The sequence below is a fragment of the Amphiprion ocellaris genome, chromosome 22 (genome assembly GCF_022539595.1).
Source record: "Amphiprion ocellaris isolate individual 3 ecotype Okinawa chromosome 22, ASM2253959v1, whole genome shotgun sequence".
Lineage (NCBI taxonomy): Eukaryota > Metazoa > Chordata > Actinopteri > Pomacentridae > Amphiprion > Amphiprion ocellaris.
In genome coordinates this window covers 1780450-1807785 of record NC_072787.1, presented here as the reverse complement: position 1 = coordinate 1807785, position 27336 = coordinate 1780450, and the positions used below count along the sequence as shown (strand labels likewise).

The 27336-nt window shown below is 39.8% G+C and overlaps 1 protein-coding gene across 1 annotated transcript in view; it reads left to right on the top strand.

Annotated features, from left to right (window-relative positions):
- The window catches only part of cubn (cubilin (intrinsic factor-cobalamin receptor)), a 91106-nt gene that overhangs the window by 17987 nt on the left and 45783 nt on the right, over positions 1-27336 (top strand). Inside the window, exons 17-35 of the mRNA XM_035943798.2 lie at positions 243-433; positions 2248-2404; positions 4163-4338; positions 5430-5595; positions 7013-7238; positions 8464-8594; positions 9983-10172; positions 12688-12848; positions 15063-15244; positions 16373-16529; positions 16664-16854; positions 19889-20048; positions 22812-22993; positions 23355-23523; positions 24171-24352; positions 24998-25154; positions 26246-26362; positions 26462-26575; positions 27149-27277. Coding sequence (XP_035799691.2) covers positions 243-433; positions 2248-2404; positions 4163-4338; positions 5430-5595; positions 7013-7238; positions 8464-8594; positions 9983-10172; positions 12688-12848; positions 15063-15244; positions 16373-16529; positions 16664-16854; positions 19889-20048; positions 22812-22993; positions 23355-23523; positions 24171-24352; positions 24998-25154; positions 26246-26362; positions 26462-26575; positions 27149-27277 — 3138 coding nt within the window. The remainder of the gene's footprint in view (positions 1-242; positions 434-2247; positions 2405-4162; positions 4339-5429; positions 5596-7012; positions 7239-8463; positions 8595-9982; positions 10173-12687; positions 12849-15062; positions 15245-16372; positions 16530-16663; positions 16855-19888; positions 20049-22811; positions 22994-23354; positions 23524-24170; positions 24353-24997; positions 25155-26245; positions 26363-26461; positions 26576-27148; positions 27278-27336) is intronic.

The following is a 27336-nucleotide window of genomic DNA, read 5'->3' as shown; positions in this document are numbered from 1 at the left end:
CTACATTTGATTATAATCCCATCTGACATGCCCACAAATACCATTTAACTTCAGAAGTTAACAAGTTGCAAGAACCCAATCTTTACTATTTGCATCATTAATTCTAAATTCAGTTTCCAGTGCCTTTACATATTTTAGAGTTTCAAAGCCAAAACAGAAAGTATTTTATCTTCTATCCCTACCAGTGTCAATGCCCTGCTTGATGTAATGTGGATTCCTAACCCTGGTGTGTTTTGTCTTAGGTGATGCAGGTTGTGGCGGTACATTCACAGAAAGTGAGGGCGTCATCATTTCCCCCAACTGGCCCAACGACTATACTCATAACCGCCAGTGTATCTATTTAATCAAGTTGCCAGAGGGTGAGACGGTGGCCCTCAACTTTACTAACATGAGTCTGGAGAGTCAAGGCAACTGCACTTTTGACTATGTGGAGGTAGGATGTGTTCATAACGTAGTTTCTGTAAAGCTGTGGGTCGTGTAACCTCATCTCTCTAAGCTTCCTCCCACTCCGCCCCCTTAAGAGTACCAGTGATCACACCCAAATTTTGACCTAGTTTTAAAGGTCCTATTTTTGCTATGTTTTCTAGTTGTTGTAGCCTTGGACTTGTATAATAAAAGCTGTTAACATATAAGGAAGACATTTGCTCCTTTCCATTCCTGAATGACATACCTGACTAACCAATAGTCGTCTAGCTCAAATTTCTCCAGCCCCTGCCCCCTCACTACCCATTGCTTGCCAGGTGAACCATTCAGAAGGAGCAACTGCCTCACAGTCCAGCAGCTGCTCCACTGTTGGACTGCAAGAGCCACTCCCAACATTAGAGGAACTAAAGACCCAGTGGATTTCTTTTGTTTTAATATCATCACAACAGCAGAGAAATCCTTTGTGTTAGCACATTGTGTGGTGAATGGGGCTAATGATACCATCAGCTTTTATGGAATGCCTACAGGTCAGAGCTCTGGCATAACATTATGACCACCTGCCTAACATTGTGTTGGTCCCCCTTTTATTATCAAAATTGCTCTGAACCATTGGGTCTGGACCAGAGGACCTCTCAAGGTGTCCTATGGGGTCTGGACCAGGGGACCTCTCAAGGTGTCCTATGGGGTCTGGACCAGGGGACCTCTCAGGGTGTCCTACGGGGTCTGGACCAGAGGACCTCTCAGGGTGTCCTATGGTCTCTGGCACTAGGATAGTAGTAGTGGATCCTGTGGGTGCTCTGGGTTGTGCAGTGGGGCTTCTGGGAATCAAACTTCTTCCACTGCATCCTGTTGATGCTTGATCAGAATGGGGTCTAGGAGGTTTGGAGGTCAAATCAACATCTTGGGCGATTGTCATGTTCCTCCTGATTGTTTGGTGTTTTTGCGATGTGTGGGGTGCATTTTCCTGTGGGGCCAGTGACATTTGGGATTTCCATTTGAATGAAGGAGTGTGTTTGTGCTGGGACAATGTTTATTTGGGTGTCTAAGTCTCATCAACATGGACGCCAAAGTCCAACGTTTTCCAGCAGAACACCACATAGAACCAATAACATCAATGATATTAACTTCACTGTCAGTGGTCATAATGTTGTGGCTGATCGATGTATAGCATTTGAATGCAGCCATTTAATGTTTCTGTTGTCAGGCAGCAGATCAGCAAATTTTCTGTCTGCCACGTGTAGTAGAAATATTGAAGTTCTGCAAATGTTGAAGAAGCTACCACTTAGCTGAATGTAGTGTTGGGATAATCATAGGGTGGTTGTCAGTTTTTAGACCGGTTCTGTGATTGAATCTGAGAAACCGTCTGTTTTGAGGTTTACTCAGACTTCCCAAAGATTCAACACAATCACAAAGAGAGATGGAGAAAGTGGGCTTTCTTGTTTCTCCTACAGGTGGATGTTGTTGCAAATCTTGTTGAAAGATAGTTGGGCAGCAAGGGCTTACTGCAGCAGTAATTAGGTTACTATGTGTGATCCGTAGATGCATGCAGGTTGTTGAATACAACTGCATGAAAAAGGTAATTGGTTCTTTTCCCTGATTGCCTCCAACGTGTTTTTATTTGTTTAAAAAAAACAAAAAACAAAAAACAGTTCATGTTGTTATAGTACTCCTTTTCAAAAGCTGCTTTTCATTTAGTTTTATGTGTATTTTCATTGTAAAATATGTGTTGTCAGGGATCTTTCTTTTTTTTTTCGTTTTCTTGGTGAGATTATTGCTGCTTCATTTACACTTCTCTATCCGTTTGTTCTCCCCCTTTTTTTCCAGGTACGTGATGGTAGCATGGAGACTGATCCTCTGATAGGGAAGTACTGTGGGAGCTCCATACCAGCTCCTATTCACTCATCTTCCAACTATCTGTGGATTCGCTTCAGATCTGACAGCACTGTCAGCCATGCTGGTTTCAGGGCGGTCTACACCGTTGGTGAGATGTCACACATTTACACACATGCCATGTGACATTTTGTGTATTGTTTGTTCTGTCATGTTTTCTGTAATATCTTGATGAGGGACATTATACCTTTTTAAATAATGTTTTCATGCTTCATACTTGCATCATAGTTTCATAATCATGCGCAATAGACTGATCATGTAATTGGGATTTATGATATTTTACTAATGGTAAACAGAATTCTATGTTGTATTGAGGTTTATATATAATTTGCAACTCATGCTGCTCATTTTTAATTCGACCAAACTTTTTAGTCGATTACTGAACCATAGTTCTCTCTCCTTGCACTTGGGGCCTTGATGTTTGGTGTTAAGTTGTGAATTTAGTAGCTTTGATGTAACGGACCTACCAGTCAGAGTTATGGGTAAGAAGAATAATAGATTTTTTCGTATAGAAATTATATTTATTTTAGACATTTTTATGTGAATGTGTTCTGACAGAATAAGACCTGACCAAACTACCAGGGTTAAGACAAGGGATTTTGGTCAGGAGCTGTGTGCTTTAGTGCTGTGCTCAAATTGACTGACAAGGAAATGGAGGAGAATCAGTAAATAATGATGAAATTATTTATCACAGATTAATTGAAAAGTTTGATTCTGCGGGGTCCCCCAGGGGTCACTTCTGGGCCCTCTACTGTTATCCATTTATATTCTACCTCTGGGGTCGATATTTAGGAAGCATGATGTTCCTTTTCACTGCTTCGCTGACGATGTGCAGGTGTACCTGCCATTAAAGAGCCCTTCTAAGGAATCTCTTCATGCTGTGTTTAATTGCACGAGGGATATAAAAACATGGATGGACTTAAATTTCTTAAGATTAAATGAAAACAAAACTGAGATTGTCCTGTTCGGTCGCCCTGACCAGGCCCACTAGCACCTTATATACGATGGCAGGCTAGGAAGGAATCTTGATGTTATTATTGATGGGGCATTTAAATTAGACAAACAGATTAGCTCAGTGGTCAAGGCTAGCGTCTTTCAGCTTCGGCTTCCAGCCAAAGTCAATCCCTATCAAAGAAGGGCTGATCTAGAAAAAGTTATCCATGCTTTTATTACATGCCGCTTGGACTACTGTAACTCTCTGTACGTCGGCATTGACCAATCAGAACTCAACCGTCTGCAGCTTGTTCAGAATGCAACAGCTCGTCTCCCAACCAGGACAAAGAAACGCCAGCACATAACGCCGGTGCTTTCCTCACTTCACTGGCTTCTGGTTAGGTTCAGGATTGATTTTAAGATTCTTTTATTTGTTTTAAGTCTCTGAATGGACTGGCTTCAGAATATTTATCTGACCTTGCTGAGGTGCATCAACCCTTCAGAGTCCCCAAATCAGCTGACCAGATGGTCCTGGACGTTCTTCAATCCCTCATGAAAACCAGAGGAGATGGAGCCTTTGCAGTCGTGGCTCCCATGCTGTGGAATGCATCGCCCCCTCTCTTAGCAGTCTGAGAATAGCCTCTCCATTTTTAAAACTCGTCTTAAGACCCACTTGTTCACCCTGGCCTTTGGCTGAACAGAGGCACCTCTGATGGATCTTTTACCTGTTCTGTTGTTTTTGCTTTAACTATTTTCTCATTGTTGATGATTTATTTTACCGTAAAGCACTTTGGTTGGCCATAGGCCTTTTTAAATGTGCTATATGAATAAATCTGACATTGACATTGATTCAGTACGGTTTAATATTCATCCATTCCATTAGTCACTCTCCAACTATTGTCCCTCCTCTCCCCAGGTTGTGGAGGAATTTTATCTGGATCTGGACGGCTTCACTCTCCTTTCTACCCTAACCCCTATCCCCACAACAAGGTCTGCGAATGGGTCATTAACCAGCCAGAGGGCTATGTGGTCACTCTCAACTTCCTGTCATTTGCCATTGAAGAAGGAACTTGCCATTATGACCATGTTCAGGTAAACTACTCTGAAGCTAATTCACACTATCAGATTATTTATACCAGAGCACAAAGCTTCCTGTTATTCTTCTTCATCTTGTGGCTCTTCTTCCCTCCTTTTGTTATTATTATTTCAGTGTATGAAAAATAAGAACAACAATGGAATATAGGTACTGTTATTGGTAATATTTACATAAAATATAACACAACCAGATGCTGCACACAGTCCCAATGCACAACATCCTTCCTGGCATGTCCTTGTCTTCACTGTCATATATAACCAGTGGCTATAACTGAACATATTTACTTCAGTTCAAATGCCAGGTACTTGTATTCCTTTTTCTGCTGCTTCATATTTCTAATCCACAATTTATATTACAAACACTACAAAGATTATTATATTACATGAAACCTTTAGGCTGTCTTGATGTATTTGATCAAGGAAACATTTGATCCTCCTTGTCACAGTGTCGACAGATAAAAGTGACATGCTTGAACACAACCACAGACAAATTCGGCTTTTTCAGTCATTTAAAATTAAATTAAATCATCAGTATGGATAAAGTAAATCAGATGTTGACTTCAGCATAAAATAACCTCTTGTAGATTTGTTGAAAAGCTGTCCAACAGTCTGTAAAATCAGCTTACTGACAGTGATAACTATTCTTCCATGCAAAATTCCTTCAGATGCAACATAAGATACAGAAGTAGAGGGGATAGAATGACATGTTTAAGACTTTTGTCTATATATATTAAAATTATATAGATAATATATATTAAAATATCAAGATTGCATACATTTTTTACTTTAAGCAATGCCAGATAAAAAATGTTAAACATTTTCCACCCTATTCTAATTATATGAGATACACTTGTATCATTAATGGCAGTCTGTAGTTCTGCTCTAATATTCTTTTGAATAAGAAATTATGTTTGTTGGCACTCTTTCCATGCAGGTAAAAAACACCTGCCATCAAAGAAAACTTTGGTGTCACTAAAAAAGTAATAATACTTCTTCTAGTGTATGACATGCAAAATTGCTGAAAAGCTGAATGGATGGACAGGGGAAGTGGATCAGTTTCATTTGTGCATATGCCCTCATTTTTCTAGGTGAGGGATGGCTCCACCTCAAGCTCTCCTTTGCTGGGGACATTTTGTGGAATTGAGATTCCCCCCAGGCTGCAAACCACTCAGAGATCCATGTACATCCAATTCCGGACCGACTCCTCTGAAAACAACTTTGGTTTTGAAGCAGTCTATGGCTCTGTCGTAGAGGGTGAGCTGCATGAGATATGTTTCAGTGACTGCAAAGCTAGAAGTAGCCACATGAGCTCACTGCAGACACTTGAACTGTTTTAAATGTAGACAGAGGCACCTTTAAACTCAGTTTCATAGAGACCACTGCTAACAAATTTTAGATTTATATTGAGAGAACGAGAGAGAGAAACATTTAACTGGCTGATATCAAACATGTATAGTTTCAGTTATTTGTGGCAAGGGCAATAAGATGATGATGAGAATTAAGACAAACACATCGTGAGGAATTGCACCGTTGAAGACAAACAAGGCACACACACTTATTACCAGCATAAGACGGGAGATATGTTCTCAATTACCTAAATATTTTATTAAAATGATCCACATAATAAAAAAGAAACCTGCACTGGGACTGCTGAAGGAAGCAAAAAAGTTAACATCCAAAAGAACAGAAAGAAACAAACAACAAACCGAGGAGAAGAGAACTGAGATTTGTTGATTACATTTAAAATATATTAACGTAAATGTATTATTTGTGCAGGTCTATCCTATAACATAAAGTGAGCTGGCTGTAACAAGCACCGCCTTTCACCAATTCATTTTCTGTCAAGTTTCTCTGATGCAGACATAGATGCTTAGCTGAAGAAATATGTGAAGCGTGTAAAGCTGTACGTTGTAATTCCACTAAAGGAACTGTGCAGTTACAGCAGCCGTTGTTTAGGAACCTACATGCATTTATTTGGTAATGACGAAAATGCATAAATATGTTTCACGTTTTGCAATTATCAGTCCATTTTGTGCAGAAGATGACAGGTGAGAAGATCCCTTTTATGGGAGCATGCACAGAGCCTGATGAAGAAAGCCTGGGAGGTATGAAAGCTGGTAACCACCATTATGATCCCCGGTGTCTCTGATTGTCAAGTCAGCTAATAGATAGAAAGACTGGCTATGTAAAGCTTGCACCCTTTCTGGGCTGGTACCACTTACTCACCTCATGTTTCATCCAGCAATCCTCAAACCAAAGAAAATGGAGCAAACCACAGTCCTTCCCTCACATGCGTACAGTGTGGGGGCTTCACCAGAGGTGCCGAGATTCCCCACAAAATGGCAGCCAGCTTCAACGAAAAATATGTGAAATTAGTAAGAAAAATTTCCCACAAGTAAACCACCCAATTGGTTCAACAACAACAAAAAAGCCTTCTAACTCAAATGAAACACACAAACAAAGCAACAAGCAACAGAACAGTGGTAGAGCAGCAGCAGATGAACCTACAAAAAGCAGACAATAATTAGCTGAACTCACCATGCTACACACAAAATTTTTTTAAAAATCTTTTATTCCTACTCGTTACCTCTGGTGTGGAGCTTTCATACACATTGTCACTTTTTTATGTCTATAGATCTCAAATGTTGACCATTTGTCCTCTTTGTGCCAGGCTGTGGTGCTACTCTGACCAGCCCCTCAGGCACTATTACAAGCCCTGGCCACCCCAACAACTACCCCCATGGTGTCAACTGTACGTGGTACATCAATGTTGTCCCCGGCAACTTGATTCGACTGTCGTTTGAGTCGTTCAACCTGGAGTACCATGAGAACTGTAACCATGATTACGTAGAGGTCTACGACAATGGCACCGTGGAGACTGGAAACAAAATTGGCAGGTATATGTGATGCACACACACACACACACACACACACACACACACACACACACACACACACACACACACACACACACACACACACACAGACAGAGAGAGAGAGAAGAGAGAGAGAGAGAAAATTTCTGTTTTTCTTTATCTTACGAGAAAATCCCATTCAGGAAATCTCTTTTTACTTGAGACTTGATTTTTGTCCACGAGGCTGCACAGTGGATCAGTGGTTAGCGCTGTTGCCTTGCAGCTAGAAGATCCTTGGTTCACATCACATCCTGGGGTCTTTCTGCATGGAGTTTGCATGTTCTCACTCTGCATATGTGGCTTTTCTCCAGGTTCTCCAGCTTCCTCTCACAGTCCAAAAACATGCTGAGGTTAATTGGTGATTCTAAATTGTCTGTAGGTGTAAATGTGAGTGTGATTGTTTGTCTCTATGTGTAGCCCTGTGATGGACTGTTACCTGTCCAGGTGTCCACTGCCTTCACCCTCAGTCAGCTGGGATAGACTCCAGCCCCCCATGACCCTAATGAGGACTGAGCGGTGTATAGATAATGGATGGATGGATTTGTCCACGTTTGCAGCCGTACAAATACTAAAATGCGGTAAATTCAGTTATTTAACATGTCAACAACCACATTCTTCTTTCACCATATTCCTTTATGATGCTCTTAAATTCAGTAGTAAATACAAATGCGTTTTGCGCAGATTATTCCATGTCTGAGGTGCAGTGGAAGTGGAAAATGCAGTTTTCCACTTCATCTGTTCAAATCCGGGGTACACGGAAACAACATGGAGGAGTTTAGACAGAGAAGGATACAGAGAATATCTACTCAGTGAGCACTTCATTAAGAGCACGCTATTATTAGTTACAGTTGCTTATTCATGCCATTTTAAAGTTCATTAGTGGCTCTAATAAACACAGGTGTGTGTGGGTATGAGAATGGATTTGCTGTATTTATATTCTTTCTTAAGCATGTGTCGATCAAGTTCAAGAAAAATCTCAAGGATCGCCCAAATAAACCGGATACGTCTGTTTATAATTTGGAGTGCCACAGCAAAGCATCCGAATACTTTCTAACAGCATGTTTTCACCTTTAAGGATATTACTGAGTGCAGATTGACAAAGAAAAAATGTCAAATTCATTTATTTAAAATGAAAACCACAACATAACAGTGTGCAAAAAGTCAAGCTGTGAATGCTTTGTGAAGACTGCTTCTTTCTGCACGTCAGGTACTGTGGACGTGCCGTGCCTCCATCCATCACGAGTACCGACAACCAACTTGCCCTGCTGTTTGTGTCTGACACCAGTCTGAACACAGAGGGATTCTCTGCCAGCTACGTCTCTCTTAATGCCTCCACAGGTACATGACATTTCTGACCAGTTTTCTCATGATGCCCTCATCATGGCTAGTTCCTACCAGCCTGTGGGTGTTAGGGTTATGATCTGGAGTTGGTCAGGTTCAGCAACGTTGTGTTCCCAAAGAATGAGGTCAGCTGACTACCTGAACAGTGCATCTCAGTTTTCGGTGAATAAATTTGAGGCTGTTAACATTTTTTTGGTCCACCAAAGGGTATAAGGAAATATGCTTTGGTTCTGCTTCAAGATTTAACAGGAAAAATATCCTGTGAAAATTGAATCATATTTTGTCAATAAGGTCATGTTCAGGATTACATTAGAACAAACTGCAGCATCCTCTTTCATTACAGTCAGACCACAGTATGGCACAGCAGTGTCTGGACATCAAGACATTTAGGAAAAAATGCGGGTTCATGCAGACAAAAAAATACAGATATAAATCCTAAAATTTATTACATTATTATATTACAGTAAGCACACTTCAGTGTATGGGTTTGACAGAAATCATGGCAGAATGTGGATCTGCTCATGTTTTCAGACAAAATAACTGACCAATCAGAAATCTGGTCAATCACTGAGTAATTTATCAAGCCTTGAAACTTCCTGTCAAACTGCATGTAAAACTGACACACACAACAAAGCACATATTCATGAGGAAGACTATAACATTCGCATTACATTTATCTTATCTTACTTAGGTATTATAATTTGATTTAGTCTGTATCATAGTTAAACTCCAAACTTCAGCACTGTCACTTAAACTAGCATTTTGTTGATATTTAGCTAGTAATAAGCATATTTAAATAGTTAGTATGACTAGTTATTCACCACTTCCTGACTTATACATGGTCACATTAGATGATGGTGTAACGTTACATTACCATAACAGCAGCAGAAACATTTAAAACATTAATTGTAAGTCATACTACTAACAGAGTTCTGCCAGTATGTTGATAATTCTGTCAGTCTCAAGTCTCCACAAAATGCTTCAGGATGCTTTCACTTAAGAAGCTCATGTAACAGTTGTACTATAGTTTTCAAAACACTACATTTTTTGTCTTTTTCTAAAATAATTTCACACTATAGATGATTGTGGCTGAGGTCCTTTAGCTGAAGCTTGTTCTCCAGGGGAATCTGTACTTTGACCAGGTGGAGCTATTGGTGAAATGCGCTGTTGTTGTCCTTGATGGCATTGGCCCAGGTGACCAAAGAACCCAAAAAGAACTCCAAATTCCCCAAACATGGCTATCATTGCTTCAAACTTAACACTGCACTTTCTCCGGTCTCTGGAGGTAGATATTTAGGTATTTTTGAGAACATATAGAGTGTATTTTTTTTTGGACAGAATATACATAACAGAATTTCTATAACTATATCTTTCTCTCTCATCAGACTGTGGCGAGTCCTTCACCTCCCCTACAGGGTCCTTTTCTTCACCCAACTATCCAGACTTCTACCCCACCAGCAGAGACTGTATCTTCAAGATTACTGTGCAGGTCAACATGCAGATTCTTCTGAACTTCACAGATTTTGACATGGAGGGCGCCCCACCTGCTTGCAACTTTGACTTTGTGGAAATCAGGTAAGGAAAGAACTAAAGGTGCTCTTCCACTAGCACCTACTCGGCTCGACTCTACTTGGTTTAGGTCGTTTTCCATTTCAACTGAGTACCACCTCATTGTGGGTGGAGTCACAAAACACTCACCGTCCTCCAACATGGTCTCCAATAATGCAGCAGTGGAGTTGAGGCCACTCTCCCTCCTGTTGCTCGTCAGTCAGTGCTCGTAAATGGCGTCCATTTGGCTAAACCACTTCCAACACCTCTGGTTTGACCCACTCCGGCCGTTGCAGTTCTTGATGGTCACTTCTGAGCTTTTTCAGCTTCTCCCAACACTGCTTCATTGTCCTGCTGTATCCGTGGATGGCCATCTGCTCAGAGACCTCCTGATAAACTTTCTCATTGAGAGTTGCACCATCCAGCTCTCTCTGTATTCTTTGGTCCGACACCAAAGACAGAAAAGTCTGGACCTCTTCATTTGCCCACGGTACAGGTCTCATGTGTCGTCATTCCCTGTCCAATCAGTGGCCTGCACTCTGTATACGCCACATTATTGGCTCGACTCAGCTCGCTTGGAGCCCCGGCCGAGTAGGTACTAAAATAGTACCTGGTATCAGGTACTAGCCCTAATGGAAAACCTCACCGACGGAGTAGAGTCGAGCCGAGTAGGTGCTGGTGGAAAAGCACCATATGGTAGTAAAGGTTGGCTGTCTTTTCAAAGGAAGACATTTTTCATGTTTCTGCAGACTGAAATTACAGCCATCCAAGAATCAAACTGCAATGCAGTTTCATGTATAATGTAAAAGTGTATATTTTCAATCACAACATTGTAATGCTTCATAAGCCAGTTCTTAAACCAGAAACTAAGGCTAAGTTAATTTTGGAGGAGCAAGAATTATGTAGTGTTCCCTTTTTAACCATTAGATTGCCATATCACATACTCTAACAAAGTGCACGTAATGTATCAGAGCATTACTTGTCATTTCTGTGTGAATAAAGCCATTCTAATTGGACTGTTCTGATACATTAATAAGACTTAACCTTTTTTGTTTTGTTTAATATGCACTGCCTGTCCAAAATAAAAGTTACACTAATGTTTTTTTTGGACTACCTATACCTGTTAGTATGGCACGCATTCACCATGGCATCATTTCAATAAGCTTCTGCAATGTCACAACATTTATTTCTGTCCAGAGATGCATTTATTTTTCTATCAAGATCTTATATTGATGATGGGAGAGTCAGACAAAGTCTTCTCCAGAACATCCCAAAGATTCTCAATGGGGCTGAGTTCTGGACTCTGTGGAGGACAATCCATCTTATGCTCCCTGATCCACTCATTCTCAATGTGAGCCCCATGAATCCTGGCATCGTCATCTTGGAACATGAAGAAAAACTCCATTGATAGAAAGACCTGGTCCTTCAGTATCTTCAGGTATCAGCTGACCTCATTCTTTGGGAACATAACGTTGCTGAATCTGACCAACCCCAGATCATAACTCTAACCCCCACAGGCTGGTAGGAACTAGCCATGATGAGGGCATCACTTCATCCACCTCTCTTCTTACCCTCATGCCTCCATCACTTTGGAACAGGGTAAATATGGACTCATCAGACCACATGACCTTCTTCCATTGATCCAGAGTCCAATCTTTATCCTACCTAGCAAACTGAAGCCTTTTATTTCTTATTAGCCTAGTTGATCAGTGGTTTTCTTGGAGCTACAGCTGTTTAGTTCCAATCCACTGAGTTCCCTTCTTATTGTGCGTGTTGAAATACTCTTACTTTTGCTATTGAACATTGTCCTAAGTTGTGCTGTTGCTTTCTTCCAATTTGATTTCTCCAAATATTTAAGTGATCGCTGATCGTGATCATTCAGGACTTTTTCCAACCTCATTTGTTCCTGGAAGATGATGGTTCTCCACTATCCTTCAGGTTTTAATAATGTGTTGGACGGTTCATAACCTGATTTTAGTAGTTTCAGAAATCTTAGTTGTTTTCTTTGCTTGATGCAGGCCAATAATTTGACTCTTCTGAGACAGATTAACCTCCTTTCCATGACCACAGGATCTGTCTTCCAACATGGTTGTTTAAGAAATGAGAAGCTCCTCCCTGCATCAGCGAGGGTTAAATAAGTTGCAGCTGAAACATATTCATCACTGCAGTAATTATCCAGTGGAAGGCTCCTACCTATTTGCTTAGTTAAATCCAGGTGGTGACTTTTTTTTTTGGCCGGGCAGAGTATTTACATAATAACAATTTGTGTTGCTTCCTGCTCCTGTTTCCAAATAATTAAAACTTAAGGTATATGGTGTCGTTTTTCAACAAGGAGGGTACAGCTTGTTTCCATATGAACGATAGGGGCAAATTTGAGCAGACAGATGAACAGCTGATAAAACATAACTAGCCACAACTGAGCCCATTTCCAGTTTTATGGTATCTGTTTTAACCACTTGACTGAGATGCTATGAGGTTTGTGATGCACCCGTCTTTCTTTATTCAGACCACTGATATTTTGAACTTCCACTGTCTTGACCAGGGATGGTGGTTATGAAACGTCTCCCCTGATTGGTAAATTCTGTGGTACCCAGAAACCTCCAGTCCTAGTGTCCCATAGCAATCGTTTATGGGTTAGATTCCGCTCTGATGCTATCGTCTCGATGCGTGGATTCACCGCCCACTGGGATGGAACACAAACTGGTAAGAGGTTCATATTTTTAACCTGATAGTCTTTCCTGTACTGTTCTAAGCTGCTGATGTTGCTGCAGTTAAATCCACTCCAGGATGTAAACCAGGATTGTTTGAACATTAGGTGAAAATAATCACATATAGGGTGTTACAGCAACTGATTTTATCTTCATCACCTACCTACATATGTGTGTGTCAACATTATACTTGCATTCCTTAAAATACTTTTATGTATCACATTCAACACAGCACAAATATGAACTGCAAAGACACCTTGTCCAAAAGCCACATTATACTGACCATGATTCAGGGTTGAAAAACAATAAAATATCTATAGAGAGTGAATGAACTTCTTGTGCAGACCATATGAGAAAGACATTTTCCAGATTCCAGCACCAATATTTAGCCAGAAATATACAATTTCACAAAGCAACTTTCTCATTCACTTTGCCTACATTTTCACATCTTGGATGGAATGGAATTGTTGCTAAACATATAATTTTTATTCACACATATTAATTACATGGAACTATAAATTATTCCAACTGTAGAGACAGAAATTATCAAGATTTTAACAAATCCACACGTCTCACACACAGAGTCTAAGTATGCACTACTCATAGTACACTATCAAAAGTTTGGGGTCACCCAGACAATTCCATGCTTTCCATGAAAACTCCCACTTTTATCCATGTGCTAACATAACTGCACAAGGGTTTTCTAATCATCAATGAGCCTTTCAACACCATTAGCTAACACAATGTAGCATTAGAACACAGGAGTGATGGTTGCTGGAAATGTTCCTCTGTACCCCTATGGAGATATTCCATTAAAAATCAGCTGTTTCCAGCTACAATAGTCATTTACCACATTAACAATGTCTACACTGGATTTATCATTCATTTAATGTTATCTTCATTGAAAAAAATGCTTTTCTTTCAAAACTAAGAACATTTCTACGTGACCCCAAACTTTTGAACTGTAGTGCTGCTGCTGGGAAAACATTTGCTACAGAGAAGTGATTCTCAAGTTGAGCTCCATCACAGCTGTCAGCATATTCTAAATTAGTTATTAGTAAAGTAGTAGTTTGATTATTATCACACAGGTACAGAACTTAAGTGCTTAGAAAATCATAAAGGAGAATATTATTTATTACTTAGTCTTCTTTTCATTAGTGTGTTGTTCATTATACATCACTTGACAACTTGAGCGCTTTTAAATCTAAACTGAGAGTTCTTGAAGCCGACTCCACAACATGCACTTGTTTTTCAGAACTTGCTTGCAAATGAAATTTTTTATTAGTTTTTTGTTTGTGTTTTAATTATGTTTTAACTGTGTAATTTTGTAGCTGTATTATGTATTTGCTGCTGCCTATCTGCCTGGGCTGCTTTGCAAAAGAGGTTGTAAATCTCAGTGGGATTTCTCCCAATAAAGGTTAAATAATAATAATAAAAAATGTTCAAACTCACTAGCATGGCACATATCACATATTTGACTCTCCATCACTGTGATGGCTATGTTCCAATGTGACCTGTGTCTGAATGATAGAATGCCGTCATTTTAACAGGCTGACATCTAAAAAGGGCCTTTTCCTCTGTTTTTGTTCAAAACTAAAATAAAATTTTAAAAAATCCATAATCAGCTCTTTGGCTTTATTCACAATGAGCCAAAGGTTGTTGTCTGCACACCACACTGCAAGGCTGTTTCTAATGAAGGCGGTGCTGTACGCAAACTTCACAACAGACTTCTCTCCACATCTGGGAATGCAGTTATGAGTTTCAAAACATCACAATCTGTCAGCTTAGATCCTTAATGGCACGGTTTGTACGACACAAGTTTTATTTTACAGTACCACAAAAGACTTGTGTAAAATTTACAGTTTCTAGCTGTACCCTTGCCCATTCAGCTGTTCAATAAGCTGATAAAGCATTTGTGATGTATTTCCATAGACCCATATTTTAATAATATATTTGCTTAAAATGTTTGGATTGAAAATGTTCAAAAATATACATGGATTTTATGAAATTACAATCCAGTATTGTCTGCATTTACAGTTATACTCTTAATAGCACTTTCTAGTTCTTTGTTTGAAAATACTGAAATGTAAGAGTTTAGCAGGTCAGTTTTTTTGAATCAAACATTGAGCTGTCATCATTGCTTTGCCTAATTTCTTCTCAATGTCACATTTTATCTTCCTCTGAATTTGATTGCATTCCTTTTTCCAAGGCTGTGGAGGGGTTCTGACAACTGCAACTGGAGCATTGTCTTCTCCTAACTACCCGCTGCCCTACCACCCCAACGCTGAGTGCTACTGGACCATCAGAACCAGCCAGGGCAGCCGACTTCTTCTGTCTTTTTCCGATTTCCACCTGGAGGCCAGCATCAGTTGCTCTTATGATTATCTGGCTGTGAGTACTGTACCTCTAAAACATCCTGCAGTAGTTTTAAGATAAATAGTTTACACTCTGAATGTTTGACTTCAGGATACCTGAAACTCAATGGAAACAATGTTAAATGCTTTTGACTTAGGGAGTATTATCACTGCAAACTGCTGGGTCGGTCTGATCGTTGCCTGTATCATGACTAAAGTTTTGCACTATGTTGCATCATACTAATAGAAATTCTCTATGTCAGTTAAATATGAAAATAAGCATGTTTTTGCCTTCTCACCTCATAAGTAGCATTATAGCTCAATACCTCACAAGCCTAGTTTAAGTCGGCCCTTTTTTAAAACTTTATCTTTCTTTGTACAGTTCTCTTTATCAACATAAAGCTAAGCACAACAATCAATGTCACATATGGAATCTACTAAAACAACCAAACCCTTCATAACCCAGAACACTGACTACATTTGCCACCCAGTGGTAACCACCAGTCATCACTCAGTGACTTAAAACAACCAGTGGAGACTGTACTTTAAAAATTCAGTTGAAACAAAAACACTTCCACCTGTGTTACAGTGCAGTATTCAGTAGAGAAATGAGCCAGATCTGCTGCAATATACAGTGGTGGAAATTTTTTTCGGACACCCCATATATTTGCATGTATATTGCATTCAGAATCACTCTTATGGCTTCAAGTGCAATTTCTTTTCGTACAGTCACAGCCATAATACTAAACAAATCCTAAAAAAAATCATTAAAAATTGATTGGCTCCATAAATATAAGAAATTTTGAGTATTGGGTCATTTTGGTAGAATTTTGTTTTGTTAGTTTTTCTTATAAACAATAAACAACAAAAAACATTTGTATTTGTTTGTGTCCGTCTAATGCACACAATGAAACACAAAAAAAGATTTTTCACAAATATTTCATGACAATATTTGAGATTGTGTACAATTTTCAAGGGTGTCTGAAAACTTTTTGTCCACCACTGTACCTCTCAGTAGATTATATTTTTATTTGTGTGTGTGTGTGTGTGTGTGTGTGTGTGTGTGTGTGTGTGTGTGTGTGTGTGTGTGTGTGTGTGTGTGTGTGTGTGTGTGTGTGTGTGTGTGTGTGTGTGTGTGTGTGTGTGTGTGTGTGTGTGTGTTTAGGTGTATGATGGTGACAGCAGCAGTGATCCAGAACTGGCCAAGCTGTGTGGCAATCAGCTGCCCAGTGCCATCAACTCTTCTAGCAATGAGCTCTACCTCAAACTCCGTGCAGACCACACTGTTGGCACCGGAGGCTTCCTAGCATCCTACACCACCAGTATGAAAACACACACGTGAAAATAGCAAATATTGCCAGAATTCAACTGAGACATAAATGTGTTTAAAATGAAATTCGCTGTGTATTTTTTTTTCAACATATTGTGTTGTTTATTAGTGTTTGATTGTTTTCAGAATGTAAAGACATCCTAATCTCAGGCCGACACAGTGGAGTGGTGGAGTCTCTGAACTTTCCCAACAATTACCCAGAAAACTCCCGATGCAGCTGGACTATCGAGGCAAGCCCTGGAAATACCATCAATTACACTTTTACTGCCTTCCAGCTGGAGACGACCAGCAGCTTCTGTAGCTATGACTACATCAAGGTACGTAACTGCACACAACCTAACCAACACAAATGATGCATGATCAGCATTTCCACCAAGCTTGTTTGTAGTTAAATATGTTTAGACTTTGTACAGATTCAATGTATGTATGACTAAATGTGCTATCCATCCATCCATTATCTATACACCGCTTAATCCTCACTAGGGTCGCGGGGGGGGCTGGAGCCTATCCCAGCTGACTCGGGCGAAGGCAGGGGACACCCTAGACAGGTCACCAGTCTGTCACAGGGCTACATATACAGACAAACAAGCACTCACACATTCACACCTACGGGCAATTTAGAATGATCAATTAACCTCAGCATATTTTTGGACTGTGGGAGGAAGCCGGAGTACCCGGAGAAAACCCACGCATGCACAGGGAGAACATGCAAACTCCATGCAGAAAGATCCCGGGAAAGCCGGGACGCGAACCAGGGATCTTCTAGCTGCAAGGCGAAAGTGCTAACCACTACACCACTGTGCAGCCTAAATGTGCTATCATTGTCTAAATGAAGGCACTGGGACATTAACTTAGTAGAGCAAAATATGGCAGTATGATAGTTGCTGGCTCTCTGCCCACATAAAACTCAAGACTCTGACATTTGCATTCATATCTATGATGAAAACAGCTCCCTCCTACCTGAACTCTGTCATTCAGATCTACTCTCCCTCCTTCCAACAAAAGGCTCCTGATCCAACCACCACAACAGGGCCGGTCCATAGCTAGACTCTTCTCCTATGTGGTTCCCCGATGATGGAACAAGTTACCAAACTCTGTTCAATCTGCAGAATCCATCTCAGTCTATGAAGAGAAAACTAAAACCAGCTTTTCACTGAACACTGCTGCACTTGACCAAAAAAAATCCTACTACGTCTGCACTCCCTGTAGACACCACAGTCCAATTCTTGTTTTATGTCTCGTATCCAGTTTGTTTTCTCCTGACTAGATCCTTGCTTGTGTTGTTTTACTCTCAGATGTTCACACGTGGACAAAATTGTTGGTACCCCTCGGTTAAAGAAAGAAAAACCCACAATGGTCACAGAAATAATTTGAATCTGACAAAAGTAATAATAAATTAAAATTCTATGAAAATTAAGCAATGAAAATCAGACATTGCTTTTGAACCGTGGTTCAACAGAATTATTTTAAAAAATAAACTCATGAAACAGGCCTGAACAAAAATGATGGTACCCTAGAAAAGACTGAAAATAATGTGACCACAGGGACATGTTCCATCAAGGTGTGTCCTCTAATTAGCATCACAGGTGTCTACAAACTTGTAATCAGTCAGTCGGCCTATTTATAGGGTTACAGTAGTCACTGTGCTGTTTGGTGACATGGTGTGTACCACACTAAACATGGACCAGAGGAAGCCAAGGAGAGAGTTGTCTCAGGAGATTAGAAAGAAAATTATAGACCAGCATGTTAAAGGTAAAGGCTAGAAGACCATCTCCAAGCAGCTTGATGTTCTGTGACTACAGTTGTACATATTATTCAGAAATTTAAGATCCATAGGACTGTAGCCAACCTCCCTGGACGTGGCCACAGGAGGAAAATTGATGACAAATGGAAGAGATGGATAATAGGAATGGAAACAAAAGAGCCCAGAACAACCTCTAAAGACATTAAAGGTGAACTCCAAGGTCAAGCTACATCAGTGTCAGATCACACCATCCGTCGTTGTTTGAGACAAAGTGGACTTCATGGGAGACGACCAAGGAGGACACCATTGTTGAAAACAAATCATATAAAAGCCAGACTGGAATTTGCCAAACTGCATGTTGACAAGCCACAAAGCTTCTGGGAGAATGTCCTATGGACAGATGAGACAAAACTGGAACTTTTTGGTACATCAGCTCTATGTTCACAGATGCAGAAATGAAGCATATGAAGAAAAGAACACTGTCCCTACTGTGGAACATGGAGGAGGTTCTGTTATGTTCTGGGGCTGCTTTGCTGCATCTGGTACAGGGTGTCTGGAATCTGTGCAGGTACAATGAAATCTCATGACTATCAAGGTATTCTAGAGAGAAATGTGCTGCCCAGTGTCAGAAAGCTTGGTCTCAGTCGCAGGTCATGAGTCTTGCAACAGGATAATGAGCCAAAACACACAACTAGAAACAGCCAAGAATGGTTAAGAGGAAAACACTGGACTATTCTGAAGTGGCCTCTATGAGCCCTGATCTAAATCCTATTGAACATCTGTGGAAGGAGCTGAAACATGGTGTCTGGAGAAGGAACCTTCAAACCTGAGACAACTGGAGCAGTCTGCTGATGAGGAGTGGACCAGAATACCTGCTGAGAGGTGCAGAAGTCTCACTGACAGTTACACAAATGGTTTGATTGCAGTGATTGCCTCAAAAGGTTGTGCAACAAAATATTAAGTTAAGGGTTCCATCATTTTTGTCCAGGCCTGTTTCATGAGTTTATTTTTTAAATAATTCTGTTGAACCACAATTTAAAAGCAACGTCTGATTTTCATTAGTTAATTTTCAGTAAATTTTTATTCATTACTATTTTTGTCGATTCAAATTATTTCTGTGACCATTGTGGGTTTTTCTTTCATTAACCGAGGGGTACCAACAATTCTGTCCACGTGTGTACGTCACTTTGGATAAAAGTGTCTGCTAAATGAAAATGTGGAATTGTGGGATTGTAGACTGCTTCTTTTTGTTGGCTCTGAGATGAACTGTAACCTGTAAAGGGTGTGCCCCACCTCTCACCCAATAACAGCTAGGATAGGCTCCAGTTCCCGTGATCCACTACAGGATAAAGCATGTTTAGCTCAGGGATGGATGTGTCGCTACAACCTAACCTGTAGAAAAATAAATATTGCACAAGTTTCTTTCTAATAGTTTTTGTTTTTTACATTTTTGAATAAACCAAAACATTTTCACAAAGTAACTGATTCAAAAATCATGTTCTTTATGTTGTTACTTGTTTGTTGTCACTACATGTACAGACACACTTTGAATGACTGTATTATACTCTCATACATCATACATCCTTCTCCAAATGTTACCGTCCTAGCTCTATGATGGGCCGGACCAGCAATCCCGTCTGATTGGTACATTCTGTGGAAGCACCCCACCACCAGCCAATAGCACCACAAGCTCAGCCCTCACCCTGACGTTCAACACAGACTCCTATTTGTCCATGTCTGGCTTCCAGATGATGTGGGTCCAGAATGGTAAGAAGGAAATTCCTTTTTTTTGGGAGGGTCAGCCGAGATCAACAGGACAGATCTGTACTATACTAAGATTTTGGAATTAAAAATACAGAAGGAGTCATTAAAATATGATATTCTGTCAGTAACACTAGGATGAGCATTTTAAGGGCTATATTGTTAATCACTGGCTATGGCACACGTTGCCACGCAAAGGATGAAGCAGTTGTTTTGTAAATAAGAATAGGCTATTAATTCCTCAGTCAATTTTAATTTAAGACCTACAAAAGCAAGTAAAGTCAGTGAGTAGTAGTCACTGAATTATTACATTTAAAAACACGAAAAGCACTCAGATAGTGCAGTGCTCCGCAAAGACTCTTCATTCCTCAATTTGTGCATTCAGAAATCACGGCAACATAGAATCTGGCCATTTAACATAGATCGACCCACAGACTAACTAAATAAATACAAAATTACCTTGCGTGAGCACATGCGTGTATTATGCATGCGTACATTATGTGCAAATACCAAATTGTGTGACCAAAATGTGTAGCGGGTCGAGTGAATTGATGCAGGTAACTGAAACAGTGTTTACTTGTTGTCATGTTTACAGTGACGCCATGCCGGCAGCTTTATCTCGCAGTAGAAAATCCTTAACAAATCCATGGATCCAGACTATAAGCTGCATCACTGCCAAAATCTAACCACTTGGTCCTTGTGTCATTTCTGACCTTCCCTGAAAATTTCATCCAAATCTGTTGGTCCGTTTTTGATTAATGTTGCTAACAGACAGACGGACAGACAGATTCACAGGCAAATATACGCCGATCCTCACATAAACTAAACAATAATTTAAGCAGTTAAGTAAATCTGCATGGAATAATGAATTGATTTTTTTTACTTGTATGTATTCTCCACATCTCACCATGAGGCAGCAACAGGTGTAGAGACACCTCTAGATTGTGGGAGTGTTTTTGGTGGTTATTCAATAATAAAATAACTCAGGATAAAATTTTTACAGCTGCAGGACATCTCACTGTTTTTGGATATTGATTGGAAATTTTGGAATTTGAACAAGTACAGTTTGGAGAGCTGCTGTGCTTTAAGGTATATGTTTCTATCAAAAACTTGTTAAGTCTTTTTAATACATTTTTTTAAAATTACAGTCAGGTCCATAAATATTTGGACATTGACACAATTTACAGCATTTGGATTCTGTACATCACCACAATGGATTTGAAATGAAACAATCCAGATGTGCTTAAAGTGCAAATTTAATTTGAGGATATTTACATCCAAATCAGGTCAAGGTTGGAGGAATTACAACATATTTTAGATGTGCCCTTTTAAAGGACCAAAAATAATTGGATAGCTGGCTGCTCAGCTGTTCTCTGGCCAGATGTGTGTTATTCCTTCATTATCTGTGGATCTTTTAAGCTTCAGTGGTCCTTCGTAACCCAGTTGCTTGTGGCTAAAAAGATAAAACACTGTCATAGTCAAACTGTTGTGCTGCCAAAGACAGACTTGCACATTGCTTTGAAATCTATTCTCAGCATGTTTGGGGTATATGTTGAATTTTGATAATTATGTGGAAGACTCTTTGACATGAGAGCATTTTTAATGTCCAGATCCATGTGTTAGATCGTCCCCTTTAAACGCAGGGCTGTCCCCTCATGACACGAGTTTTAGGTCTGCGGAACGAGATTTCCCAGGAGGATACTAACTCTTGTCTGAAGTTGCAAATACAAATAGCGTTGTTCAAATATACTGCCAAGACCAGATGATGAAGGTTGGATTCACAATTCTGGACATGTCTTCTATCCAGCAGTGACCATTGGTTAATTGATTGAGTAATTCTTTATTTAACTTTGGAATACATTAAGGCCTCCTTTACAATACAGCTGAGAAAGAAAATAACAGGTATAGGACCAATAATAAACAACTCAGATAAGAATGAAAACGTAATGATTTAAGGCAAAATTAATAAAATAACAAAACCATTGCAAAGTGTTGCAGCTTTAAGTTCCAAACAGATAATCCAAACAAGAACAATTTGAGATGAAATATGACTTTTAAAACCTAAATTGCCGAAAAAATGAAAATGATTAAAATGAGTCAAACTTTCGACTATTCTGCAGGTTATTCCAGGTTGCAGGTGTGCCGTCACTAAACTGAATTGCCAAGCTCAGTAATAACATCCAGCAAATGCAGTGTAATCCAATCGTTTGAGTTTGCAAGTGCCCGCATGAAAACAGAACAGTGAAGTAACGTAAGAGAGTGAAACGTATGACAACATATGGCTAGGGACTAATGGCATCCCTATCAGATGGACTGGGGTTTCTGTTGATCTACTGGACTACACTGCACAATGAAAAAATGTACCTAGTGTCTTAAAATTTAATGCAAACGGGTCCTGTTAAAGCATCGATATGTGACAAGTTGGAAATGAGACCAGGCTCCCCCTAGTTTTATGGGTATTTCACAACTGTTTTTCAAAAATGCTAACAACAGTATTGTGAGTTTCTTGCTGCAGGTATGACTTTGGTTAGTCTTTAGACTGTGGTTAGATTTTATATACACTCATTTGTATCAAATCTCAATTGCCTCAGCAAAAAACTGCCATTTTTGCTTTATAATAAACTCTGATTTCTGATGTCACTTTAAATGTGCAGCAGCTCTTGATCCTCAGCCATCATCATTTAAATATATTGTCAGGTTTAGACAACATTTTTGCAAAGTTAGTTGGGTCAAACGGGTCATTTAGTGACTTAATATGTCTCCCTGCAGGTTGTGGCGGGGACCTCTCTGGCCCCAGCGGCTTCTTCAGCAGCCCAGGCTACCCGACTGGGTATCCAGAAAACAGAGAGTGCTTCTGGTATATCACCACATCACCTGGCAGCAGTATTACCCTGACCATCCATGAGTTTGACGTGGAGTTCCACCAGGACTGCAACTATGATGTTTTAGAAGTAAGATGTGGATATTTCTCATTGCTAGGTTTTATATTCATGACAAGCTTGTTGCTACATTGCTGTTGGTAGTTTAAAAAAAGAGGAAAATTTCACTTCTGTAGTTTTGCATTTTTAGGACAGATTCACAAGAAATTTACATGGAGCACAGTAAAAAGTCTTTACCAAGCAGAGCTCTGTCCATGAACTTTCTCTGAGGCGACAACAGAAAAGAATGTGACTCATCTGAGACACATGAAAACTTTATTTATTTATTGAGTCTAACTTTTAACACATTTTACCTTGATAAAATAGATTCTTTTTCCTTCAGTGAATAACTTTGCAGTTGGCCTTTTGACCTGTCATTTTGGCTTCCCCTCAGGTGTATGGAGGCCCAGACACATCAGCCCCTCAGCTAGCAAAACTCTGCAGCACCACATTAAACCCAATGCAAGTCTCCAGCACTGGCTACCTGCTCACAGTGCGCTTCAAGTCTGATGCCTACAACAGCGGCCGAGGATTCAATGCAAGCTGGGCTGAAGCCGAAGGAGGTGCGTAGGCAAACCTATATAATATACACTACAAGTGAACAGTTTGGGGTCACTTAGAAATGTCCTTATTTTTCAAAGAAAAGCAGTTTCTTTTCCAGTGAAGATAGCATTAATTGAATGATAAATCCAGTGTAGACATTGTTAATGTGGTAAATGACTATTGTAGCTGGAAACGGCTGATTTTTAATGGAATATCTCCATAGAGGTACAGAGGAACATTTCCAGCAACCATCACTCCTGTGTTCTAATGCTACATTGTGTTAGCTAATGCTGTTGAAAGGCTCATTGATGATTAGAAAACCCTTGTGTAGTTATGTTAGCACATGGATAAAAGTGGGAGTTTTCATGGTAGTGTACCTTTTACCACTATACCATAAAATACCACACACCTATAAGGACTGCGTAAGCACCAGAAGGCGGGCAGAGTGGTGACATGAACTTCTAACATTTTATGAATGATGGTAATCAAAAAAAAAACCAAACACATATGTCGTTTAAAGACAAATTCAATGTGTATAAATGTATTTCTGTAGGCGTGTAGAAATAGTTTAGGATAACGCCACCATCTTCTCCACTGGCAGATGTGCAGTTTTCTACCAACAGCTGCTTTCTTAGTAACCTTTGATCAACCATCTTTGTTTCTGCAGGCTGTGGAGGTCCTGTCACGGCTCCATCAGGGGAGATCCATTCTCCTTCGTACCCAAACAACTATCCCCACAATGTGGACTGTTCATGGGTCATCATGGTAGATCCAAGCCATCGTGTTTTATTGAACATCACAGACATGGACATAGAATTTCATGGCGACTGCTCCTTCGACTACATAGCAGTGAGTGACAAATCCAAAAAGTGCTAATGTCAGATAACATTTTAAAGAAGTTGCTCCACCAGGTCACACAGATTAATCTACTGAAGAAAAGCTGTTTGAAGCAGCAGAGGGAACTTTAATGATCAGAAGCTACAGTAGCTACAGATTCCTGAATAAGACTTTGCATCAAGACAGTAGTTAATTAATTTGTCAATTTGCTTGTGTTGAGCAATATTGTTCAGCTTTTGTTTGTGAATGAAAAACATTACATCGTAATATATATAGAATGATTACATTGAATTTTCAGTTGTGTTTCATCATGAAAAACAGGTCATAAACCACTATTTTTATCACAGTTTTTTTGAACAAAAATAAAAAAGATTCCAGGGCATAATATCAAAACACCTTCCAGTCTCCATTTTATTTGTTTTTCCAGTGATGAATATATGAAAGTGCTAGCATGTGGGTCAGGTAAAGGTTAGATAATGGAACTCTGCAGCATACAGTGGAACGGATGCAGTCTGTCTAGGGAAAGGGGAATACAGTACTGTGAAAAAGTATTGTTTATTAACCATTGACCATTGACTTTATTGCTTTGAATTGAGTTTTTTGAATTGAATTGAAACCTACATAGTTTTACTAAAACAAATACTCATTCATCTGTAGATCTATGATGGTCCAACAGCATTTTCTCCCCTGCTTGCCCTCGTGTGTGGTACCAGTATTCCTCCCCCCATCACCTCCACCCAGAACACCATCTATGTTCGCTTTAGGTCAGACACCACGAACACCCGCCGTGGTTTCAGTGCTCACTTCTCTGAGGGTGAGTCTTTAACCTTTTTATTTAAGTCAACTGAGCACTACTGGGCTGCACAGTGGTGTAGTGGTTAGCACTTTCGCCTTGCAGCAGGAAGATCCCTGGTTTGAGTCCCGGCTTGCCCGGGATCTTTCTGTTGGTGTTTCATTATGTCTTTAGTCTATTTATTAACTAAAGAGGATGGGTAAAGATGAAATGGAAGGTAGAAGTGCAGAAAAGAAAGATAAACTGTCCTCTAATGTCCAGGGAGCAATTTAAGCAAGTACAATAAATAAACTATGTTAATACTATCATATACTATAGTAGTGGCTCAGTGGTTAGCACTGTCGCCTTCCAGCTAGAAGATCCCTGGTTCGTGTCCCGACCTTCCTGGGATCTTTCTGCATGGAGTTTCCATGTTCTCCTGTACATGTGTGGGTTTTCTCCAGGTTCTCCAGCTTCCTCCCACAGTCCAAAAACATGCTGAGGTTAACTGGTGATTCTAAATTGTCTGTAGGTGTGAATGTGAGTGTGATTGCTTGTCTCTATGTGTAGCCCTGTGATAGACTGTTACCTGTCCAGGTGTCTCCTGTCTTCACACTATGTCAGCTGGGATAGACTCCAGCCCCCGCAATAGCACCATAATGGATGGATATACTATAGTATATGATTCTATTAATAGTGTAATAATACTATTTGCATAATAATATAGTTTATAAGAACTCAAAATAATTTCAGAAAAACCTCACTGTGATCATAAAAGTAGACATGTACAGATTTAGATGTTGTGGTCTTCATGTGTGACAAATTTAAAACTTGACATTCAAATACAGTGTACAGCTGCACTTGTTGGTGTTTCATCACTATATTTACAAAGCCTGCCAGTAGGACAACTGTTTCAGTCAAATCATGTAACAGTAAACTCACCACCACTGAGTTAAACACTATGCGTGACCAGTTTTTCAACAAAGAAGTATTTCTGGTTCATTTCGACCTTCTACATGAATTCTATTTGTTCAATTTTCACCAATTGCATTAGTAAACATGTATTCCATGACCCATTTTTGATATGACCAAAGACAAACAATGCAGACCATGTACCTTTATTTGTCTCACAGCTTGTGGAGCAACCATTATAGCAGACGATGTTGGTGGAGCCATTGCCTCACCAAGGTACCCAACATTATACCCACCCAATCAGGACTGCAGCTGGATCATCAGAGCACAAGAACCATGTGAGTTGCCTTAGTCAAGGCCATCAGACCACAAAAACTAGTGCTGTTCACTATTTTTATGTTTTATCGTATTAACCATGACTTTTCTTTTGTGGGTAGTCAACCATGTGACTCTGTCATTCACTGACTTTGAGGTAGAGATGATCTACTCCAACTGCTCAAATGATGCTGTGGAGATCCTTGATGGAGACAACGACGATGCACCGTCCATAGGTAGTTGTACTGGATGTGTGTGCTCATGCTTTTGCTACACAAATCCTCATGTCTTTTTAGCAGAGCTCACAACCAGCAAAAACTGAACAATTCATAGCCAAAAAATTGGAAGTTTGCTGCTTTCACAATGGCTATATCTATGCTAAAGACTGCTGGCTAAGTTAGGAGGCAGCCACTGATTACCAGAGATGGAGTCAAGAAAACAATAACTAATAAGATATGGATCTTGGTGGGCAATGAAAGTCACAGAAGAGGTAAAGATTAACAAAACATGGAAGAACATACATGACTGCAGGAGGAGAGGAAACAAGCAGTTATTGACCTCACAGTAAACAGAAGACAGTATCTTTGCATTCTCTGCCACAATCATGCATGTTCAGTCATAGCATTCCTTATGAATTATAGAAGTGAGAGAGAGATAGAAGATTGGGCTTGTATAGCCTCATTGTGTGATGTATTGTGATATTTTCAACAGAGTACTTTAAGGTATGTTGTATTATGTTTATTGCAAGAAGTCAACAGCTTGTAATTCAGTGCTGTCCAGGTTAAAATTTGATATGAAATGTTTTTCAGGGCGCTACTGTGGCTCTGAAGTACCTCACCCAGTGACGTCCTTCAGCAACGCATTAGTGGTCAAGTTCACCTCTGATCACTCTGTCCCTAAAAGAGGATTCAGAGCTACCTACTCAGCCTCCACCTCCGGTAAGACGTACTTGGACAAAATGCACAAAACTCTAAATGATTGTGTTCTCATGTGTACA